Here is a 9,653-nt window from a genome sequence, read left to right as displayed (position 1 = left end):
ACTCTCTGAGCACCTCTGCTATTTTAACTGTACAGCTATTCATAAATGTTGATGCCTAAAAAAAGAGCAGATCAGTGGTTGTTTATGGTGAATTATGGCAACAACTGAGAACAACAGAAGGACTTTTTGGCACAGAAATCAAGGTGCTGGTGAACGAGGTTGAGCTGATTGAGCATAAACGGTTTCGTGGTTGCATGGGTGGATTACCAAACGGACCAACCAGGCCCAGGCATGGGGACCCAAGGGACCACTATGCCAGAGCCTCTGCAAGACGTCACTGTTATTAACTGCATTTTTTGTCTCATAGTCAAAGTTTAGTCTTTCACGTCAATTACAGAGCCCCAGAAGTCCTGGTGGAAAACTAAAAAAACAAAAAAAAAAGTGTGAGAAAATAGTCAAAACACTCATTTTGAAGATTTTACAAGAAAGAAAAATCATGGGGGCTGTTGCACATCAAGCCCAGGGCCCGCTGTCTCATAGCCCGCCCATAGGTTGTTGCTTAGTTGAATAGAAAGAGAACAGAAAGATTCATTAACTAAAACTTCAAGTCTCAGATTAGCTATCTCCGTCTCCATCTTGCAGCATTTCAACAAAGGAGGAGGGGGACACCATTGCAACACAGCAGACACATTTATTTCATATCAGACAGTTAAAACCATTAAATACCACTCATCAGAATAACACCCTTGACAATTCTGCTAATCAAACATTCAGGTCAGCTGAGGCTTCGGCAGATTTCTGGTTCTTATGAGAATGTGGATTCAGAGTTTAAAACATCGGAAGGAGCTGACTGACTGACTGACAGGCTTGCTGCAGCTGGAGCCTGTACGAACAGAAATGCAGTCGTAGTCTTACACAGCATTAATCAGGTCAGTATGTGTGTGTGTGTGAACAGGCAAACAGTCACGTCAAAAACACAATGTGGAGTTTGTTCCAATACAGCCTACATTTCACACCAACTTGTAGAAAAATGATTAAGAGCAGAGTAAGCGAACGGTACCGTTTTATCATTAATTAGTCTGGATTCTGTTCATATAGAAATCCAAAATGGCTTCCATTGGCTGATTTTAAATTGGAAAAAGAAAGAACATCTATAACATAAAGCATTAAATAAATAGTCTCTAAAGAACAGGTACTTCCATTAACAAAGCGGTTAAGGGCTGTTGTAAATATACATATAGATGAAAATATACTGACTATTTACAGTTTACTTTGACCTTGAGGCTGAACTGAAGCTGTAACAGAGTAGCAGAGAAATCTATAGTTGTGAGCTGTGACTGTGGGGGCTCGCTGGTTGACATGGACCTAGCAGCGGGAACCACGGAGGGGCTGTAAGTGATCTCCCTCAGCTGACTGGCTGGAGGAGCCTGATCCTCCGAGACTAAAACGTGTGGGAACAGACTTGTACGGCCGACTCTGGTTGACTTTGTTTTATCTTCCACTGCAGGGACCACACATTTCTGTTGACTACACCGTGTCCTCTCCTCAAGCATGAGCTCTCAATACCAACAAGGAGCTGACGACAGCATCCTCAAAAGAACCAAAGCAGCGTTGAGCACACCGAGTTGAAGTCGAATGGAATGTCGTCTGACGACGAAGAAACTGGAAGCACTCTGACAGGAATACGCCCACAAATGGTAACATACACACCGAATATCACAATTGGGCCTTTCGTTGAATTTACTGTGACCTAAAACTGTTACAGAATTGTGTTTGGTCCATTTATGCAATGTCAGCAAAAACAAAGTTGCCTGATTTCTTTTAGACACAGCATTTTCTTTTTTTAAACTATACAAACTGTCCTTTGTTAAGTAGCACATGAGTGATACCATTCAAGACAAACGTAACATCTCATAAAAGGCTGGAGAAATGGCCTCACCATTTCTATCTGCAACACAGTGAAGTGAGTTCCTCTTGGAACAGGATGAAACAACCATTTGTGGTGAAGCGGTTTAACCTAGAAGAGCTGACGGTGGTGGTATGAATCGTCCTTTGAGAACAGTGACCGTGTTTTTGCTGACCTCGCAGGAGCCGTGACTTTAATTTCTCTTTCATTCACAAATGGCCGAGCTGAAATTGTGTTTTGAAAGGGTTTTCAAAAGCTTATGTGTCATGTAAGTTCCATAACCAAAGATGAAGTCCTAATTCCAATATAAGCATGAAAGTGACCAGTACAGATGAAGTAAGTAATAAAGTAAGTAATAAAGGTTTCACTAGACAGTAATTTGCTTGAGTTTATATATTACTTACTATACTGTGCAATAAGAATTAGTTTATGATTTCATTATGTCTATTTGTACATGTGTGTGTTTGTGTGTTCATGGCTTCTTGGTGGGATTGACTATGGGAGGCACGGGGGCACTGATAGGGATGACTCCAGTGGCCAGCAGGATGATGATGAGGACAATGATGAGGACAACCACCACGATGACTATAATCAGCTTGACGTTCTTCCACCAGTAGGACCGAGCCACTTTCTGAGACGTCTGCTTGAAGTGCTGAGCCTGAGCAGGGAGAGGCAGACGAGAGCGGTCCATTTCTCCATTAACTTATAGTTACATGTGTGCAACTCGTATGATGACCAACAGTTTTATTTACCACACAAACACACCTAAAGAGCCTGACAAAAGCTGGGGATATTTACTCAACGACCACCTCTCTCGTACATAGTACATTGAGTACTGCAACTGATAATGAGTCCTTTGTTCATTCCTGGTATTGTGCATGCTGGTTGGGTTGACTGGCATGGCCCGCTGGCACAACTAAATGAAATGGAGCCATGATTAATGTTATTAGATGCAGCTGTGCTATTGCTGCTATATTAGGGCTGAGTTTGGAATGGCATACTAACGTACAATTCTATGTATTCATGTATGATGTCAAATTGAGTATTGAGTGCCTTTCAACTGCATAGTGTGTGGATTTTGTGTAGATGGAGAGATGCCAGGGTGCAAATTGGATTAGCAAACATTTCTCAGGATGCATCACGAAATCGCTCATATACTCAACCGCACTGCTTCTCTTCAGACTCTCCGATGGCGAGCCACAAGGCAGACAGTTCAAGCAACACAGTATGGCTGGTAAGGGGCACAGTTGAATAAAATAACTAAGAGTAGTGATGCTCGGATTATGTACGCATAAATTATCCACTTGCCTCCACCGGCATGAATTATTTTCTCTAATTTAGAGACCTGCACATGGACCTTTCCACCTCTATCGGTCCCTGTCGACTGCAGTGCATTTGAAATTATGTTGAGCAGCGCAAGCTTTCCAGGTGATTTCTTTATTGCTTCCTGTATGAGTGTTTTCTCGAACGATTTACTTTTGAGATTAGAGAGGTTGCTTTCAGTAACCGTAACCGTTTCCATGCGTGCAGTAATGTCACTTTAAGTGGCAAAACTAAAAACTTATAGATATGTTATAAATATTATATGTTATAGATGTGACAGGGCAGGGGGGGGGTCTCTCCAGGCACAGAATTAAACTTTTAGATTCTGAAATAAAAATGTTTTAGACAGCTCTGATGGAGCTCAGGGTTCATCAGGAGGACGGCAGCTTTACACTAAACAATCTCAACCTACTGGATGTTTAGAAGAACACAGTAAATTAATTAAAATTAGATTGTGACTGATCCTGTCTGCGTATCTGGAGATTTAAATAATCAATCATGGCAAAGTGCTTGTGCTGAAATGTGCACAGCGGCTTGCTTCAGGTTACTAATATTCTCCTCATTAATTATGTACAATTTCACCCACCTGCAATGCATCTGCTATTAAATCAGAATGTAAATTTCTCTGGCCTGACCCACCTGATCCACAGATGCAATGTTGGTGGATGTAACTGCAATCTATGCATCACTATTTGGCGAGAGAATGTGAAGCAGGACATTAAGGTACAGTTACGTGGAAAAAACTCACATATATAATGCAGAAAACATAGCACTACAATATTTGATAATTATAGTTTACTTTAAAATAAAAAGGCTTGATTTATAATTGTGGTAAACAAGTTTCATTGAACCGTAGCTCGGACTGTGATGTTGCAATTAATAGTCATGGCGTGCAGAGAAGACGCGTTGCTGGAGCATAATTATGTGTGAACAGTCTGCTGGTAGTGGCATACTTCAGTGAGCAGGCAACATGAAGTCCGTGAGGAGGTAGAAGACACGGCGTTAGTATGCAATTCCAAACACAGCTAAAGTCTAAAGGGTCAGCTGTGTGAGACAGGTTGAATGTTTTATACAAGTGTTTGAGATAACGACCTTACTACTTCCATATATAAACTGAAAGACCACAGAAACACATCATTTCTTGGGCTTTAAGAGATGAATTAAAGGTTTGTGCATCATTACAGACGGTGGTTTTGTTTCCGACAACGATGAGCGGAAGGCCTTTTTTTGACATGTTAATGCAGAAAAAGTACTCCGAAAATAACTGCATTCAATTTATCTAGACTCAAGGTCCTGGCATCATGAGTGATGACCGATAAGGACACACTAATGGAGCATCGTTAATGTTATCAGTCCCACCTATGCTTCCCCTGCTATGACAAATCAAAATGTCTACCGTGAAGAGGCTGTGTGCAGCCGGTGCACAGTGGCATTTGAAACTCAGACAAAAGGTGGTTGTGTTAATAAGCTGCCTAATGAGGTGCAGCTGGAACAATGCCATGTTAAAAAGTTTAGTTCAAACCAAGAAAAAAGCCACACTTCCAAGGTAATTTGTGTTTGTTGATGTCTTGAATGTGAGATGGCTTTTGCTGACTCGTTAAACTGACTTACTTAATGATTATTTCTGTGGTCACAGCTTACCAACCCTTTTCTTTACAAATGCCATCTCTCCACCTATTTCCGCACACATTTAAAAAGGACTCCAGTGGTAAGACTGACCCCTGCTTGCAGATCTTCTGACTTGTCCATGAGGTCATCCAGTCTCTCTCCTCGTGCCAGGATACGGTCCACATTCTGGGTCATGATGTCTTTCACTCCGTCTACCTGTTCCCTCAAGGTCTTCACCTTGTCCTGTGGCTCCGGCTCTTCTGCCACTCCTCCCAGCTCCTGGGAAGGGACAGAAAAAGTGAAATGCAAGAAAATGAGCTGAGGAACACAAGGTGTAACACGTTTGCAGCCTAACGGTGAAAAAAGCCACTTAGAATCAGGAAAAAAGAAAGAGGAAGAGTTAGATTTTTTTTTTTTTTTTTTAAATTTCAGGTGACAAAAAAAGATTTTATTTGTGGTAAGTGATATTTGATGCAAAATTTCTATTGCTACTTCTATTTCAAAATAACCTTTTCTCTCCACAGTTGTGGATAACAGTGACATTCTCTCAGCACTAGTCTTACTTGTCAGAGCTGTAAATGACATCTTGAGTAGTTCTTAGTGCCACTTTTGACACTGTGTGGAGGAACTGGATACTTGTCTAGCGTCTGCAGATTCATTTGTCTGCTTCTGGACGGCTTGTGGAACACCTTGCGAATCAGTCATTGGCTCCATTCCCTTTTCTATGGTTCACATAATAATGTCTCATGAAAAATGAAAATGCCTCAAGGAACTTCTTTTTGTTTGAGATGTGTTATTTTATTCAAGCTTTGAATCCGATCAACACACTAAAAATCTTTTTCCTGTCATGCTTTATCCATGCACAGACGGCTGCGAAATGACATCAGTTCTAGTATTTAGTTTCTATGAAAGAACTGTAATGCCAAGAGATAAAAGCATGTAAACTTTAACTTCCTGTCTGATTTATGGCTGTTTGTTTTGTTTGAACATTAACACTTTTTTTAACACTTTAAAAAAAAAGTGCCATTTGACAAAAGTTGCGTACTTGTTACAAAGAGTGCTACTCAGCCTTCTAAAACCGCTGTGTAAAGTGTTCTGTAGCTCTGCAGGAGCTTTTCAGTGTGGAAATATAGCTCTCATGATGTTACCGAGATTCAAATTTTTAAAAACAGTAAGCCTGCTTTACAAACTGGAGTTGGACAGAAGTAGGGATGTAGGAGGCAGGGACGGTCTAAAAAAAGGATACTATTAAGTTGCATTGTGGGAAATGTAGGATCAAATATCTCTGGAACTGTGGAGACCCATAATCGAGCCACAAGTCACGATATACTGGCTTCTAATACTTCCTTTTAAAATTCAGAAAATTTGTTTTTATACGTCTCTTGAGTCCCCCAACTTTACAGAAGTGCAATACCAAATTGCTGGAAAGCCCCTTTAAGGCTTGCCTCACTTGCCCTCTGCAAATGTCTTTTTAAACTCAAACTTATAATTCATTTTGAATATGTGCACAGGGTTGCTGAAGCAGTCTCATCTTTAAAATATGTTTTCCTGACACATTTTTCCATTTGGCCTGCAATATTAGATTTATTTCCTCCCGTCACCCAGGGGCTGCAGCCATCTATCTGACGCAAGCCGAGACAGTATGAAAGTGTATTGAGTCACTATCAGGCTTGTATTTTCAGGCAACCATGTGGGTGACAACTGGTTGGTGGTGGCTTAGAGAGTCCTTTCAGTTCCTTGGCCGCTGCAACCTGTCGGCTATCAAACAGTTGTTTTCTCATCTGCAGGAACGCCCACTACAGTTTGTCTGCACTCAACCAGAAGATAAGCAGTGAACCTTCAACAGCTGTAGGTGTGATTTCAAGTCAGATATATCAAATGCAACGTGGTATGTGCATGTGTGACAGTGTGCATGCAGCGACTTCCGTGTCCCATGAGCCAGAACCAGACTGTAAACACAAGAGTCTCCAGGAAACAGAGCAGGTTTGGCTTCTCTCTTCCTCGACCTTCTTTCTCTGCTCCTTTCTTCCTCCTTTCAAATTTTTTTTCCCCTCTTTTCCTTTTATTATTCCAAAGATGGGTCATTGTTCTTTTTATCCTGTTCGTTCTTCAGCCCATCTTTCATTCTTCACATGTTCCTTTGGAGTTGTTGGTTTATGGAGCATCATCTAATCGATCTCTCAAAGCTCAACACTTTTACAGACTTGCTTCTATGTGGCTGCTTTTGACAATGTGTTATTCGTCTTGTTAAATTTCTATTTTATTTGACATTCTTCTCCCCCATTGTATCATATCATTTACAGCATTGCTATCAAATGCCCTCCTGTGTGTCCTCTTTAACCAGATTTATTCTTTCTCCCTTGATAAAAGAGTGCTAGTAGTGAAGTCAGTGAGGCCTGCTGAATGGCTGACAGCTATCAAGTATCAACATTCAGAGGAGGAGGGAGACAGAAACATACCCAGCTTAAGATTTTATGCACCGTCAGCTACATTAAGATTCCCCTTCAAATATTTGAACTGCTGTAATTCACCCAAAAATGAGAGTGGAAGTGGAAAAGTGTGGGAAAGGACTTCAGTCTTAAAACTGAAAAGTAAAACTAGGCAACTGAGGAAGAGCCTGCCTGATAGAGCACCTTGTAAATGTTAAGCTCTCGTGGAACGGAATAAGTATGACGCACATGAAAGTGCCCTCTAACATGTGAAGGAGATAAATCAAAATGTACCCGTTAAAATGTTTGACCGGGGCCATAAATGCAAAAGATGAATGCCATTTGTCGTGGTAGGCCACAGGAAATCCTCACTGCTCGTGTCCTAATCTAATCAAATGTGGCATGGCCTTAACCGCTGAGTGCATACACAGCATATGCTAGACAGACACTAGACAAGCAGCGAGATTTTCCTTTTGTCAAAGCAATGAACGCTACAGGCTTACGGAAAGCAGTTTAATGGTTCAGCTCTTCCCCGCAGTACGACTGAGGCAGTCTAGCTCACGTTCGAAGGTTTATCTATACTTTTTAAACTGTGGAACTTTGTGATTGTTAAACCGTGGAAGCAAAAGTGAGTTAAAGTCTAAAAGATACCCAATAGGCCCAATCAGACACCGATGGGCGTCTGAGAAGACGCCTGTTAGATAGGAGGTGAAAAACTAATCCCACAGCTGGTTATAGCACAGCAAGGAGAGAACGCAGAAGGAAAGACACAGTTTTGCAAATATGCCATTAATAAAACAACAGTAGTGGAAAATTCAAAACAACCTTGTCATAAAGTTAAAAGTATAAAGAAGCACAAAATAATTTCTAGAAGCCTCTTTTCAATAAGGAATAACGTATGAGGAAGTGGCACACATTTTCTAGTCATCTCATCTTCTATTCACTTGATTTGCTCCGAGGGAACTCTTGCTAGGATGAACTTGGGGGCAAGACAGGTCAACACAGCCAGGGTCATAATAGAAATGTTTGTTGCTTGGCACAGTATCATTATGGAATATCCTGCCTGTACAATGGAATTCAGAGAAGGACGTGTGGAGAGGATCTTTTACAGTCTTAGTCATAATGGTACGGCTGGACATTATGTTACTGGAAGAGTTTTAAATGTAGGATTGTACACAAACTTTATATAAAATAAAATGAAAAATAAAAAAAACTTTTACAACTGCCTCTCTTGGTAGAATGTTAATACAAAACAACATATAAGTTAGCAGGCAGTGAGCTCGAGCTGTAAAAGTTTAAATTGGACTCAAAGTATAAGGTGCTGGTGTTTTATCTCCATCAGTCAGCAAGGTGAGCTAACACACAGTGGAGTTTAGCTGCAGGCGTCAGGCTCAACCGACAGCCAGCGTTTTGGAAAATATACGCGGAACACCGACATTTGTGACTTCTACTAAATCCTCATGAGTCTTCATGGAAAGTCTGTGGCGTAGTTTGAGCAGCGTACGTGAAAGAAACATTAGCTTAACCGCATCAAAACATTTCCACTCAGTGCCGTGTGCTCTCCGCGGTACGAGTAATTAGGCCATTTTGAGAGGACACTCGGAAACTTCCTCTCTCAAACAACAAGAAGTTCATGTGTCCGCTTGTAAAAGACTCATTTTCAGACTAAACACCACAGTTTAAAATAAAAACAAAAGAAGTAACTTCTGCTGTCTGGACGTACACCTGTCGCACGTCGTGTCTGGTGTTCTTCATGGTGACACACAGCGTCAGGCACTATCACCTACCGGATCTTTGTCCATCTTGTCCAACGATGCCCTTTAACCGCCACCCGCCGGACAGACTCTCTTTTTCACGCTGTAATTTAAAACACTTATAAAAAACCTTCTTAAAGACTTCTGAGTTTGATGCCGGCCGTCGCAAATATGTTTCCTCCTCTACTTAACTTCCTGGTTGTTGTTGTTTTTTTTTTTTTCTTCCTTCAAACTCCTTTTTTTCCTCCTTCGCTTCAAGTATCAAGCTAACAACAACACAACCACAATATCCTGACCATATCTTAAAATAAAGCTCCTGTCGAAACTTTTCTTTTTAGGGAACATACCAGTGTTAAATATCTAAAAGTAAAAAGTTGTACTTTTACTTTAATTCAGTTATCCCATTTTAGCCACAACAGCAAAACAAACTAACCTACGTGAGAAAATAGATTTCAACAGTAGATCTGTGTGTAGTTTGTTGACTCAGCAAAGTGACGTGTTTTTATTTTGTCTTATCCATTTATCCTTTTTTGAACTAATCTATTATTTTCACTTTAATATATGTATAATGACAATTGCGTGCTTTTATTTTGAAGTCCATTTCCTTGGATTTCCTTTATTGTTACATAACACAACTTGACGTGGCTCTTCCTTCTTTATCCTCGGGATGGCGTCATACCAAGGTGTGCCCAT

At 40.8% G+C, this 9,653-nt stretch overlaps 1 protein-coding gene across 1 annotated transcript; it reads right to left on the bottom strand.

The window, feature by feature from the left end:
* Positions 1–611: 611 nt before the first annotated feature.
* vamp8 (vesicle-associated membrane protein 8 (endobrevin)) lies at positions 612–9,152 on the bottom strand. Its single transcript, XM_070834516.1, has 3 exons — positions 8,994–9,152; positions 4,889–5,056; positions 612–2,504 (listed from the first exon to the last, which is right to left on the bottom strand). The coding sequence occupies exons 1-3, from the start codon at positions 9,006–9,008 to the stop codon at positions 2,319–2,321; spliced, it is 369 nt and encodes a 122-aa protein (XP_070690617.1). The 5' UTR covers positions 9,009–9,152; the 3' UTR covers positions 612–2,318.
* Between the last annotated feature and the right edge of the window lie 501 nt (positions 9,153–9,653).

This window comes from Pempheris klunzingeri, chromosome 7, assembly GCF_042242105.1.
Source record: "Pempheris klunzingeri isolate RE-2024b chromosome 7, fPemKlu1.hap1, whole genome shotgun sequence".
Taxonomy (NCBI): Eukaryota; Metazoa; Chordata; class Actinopteri; order Acropomatiformes; family Pempheridae; genus Pempheris; species Pempheris klunzingeri.
Note: the sequence above shows the minus strand (reverse complement) of the source record. Positions and strands in the feature narration are given on the sequence as shown.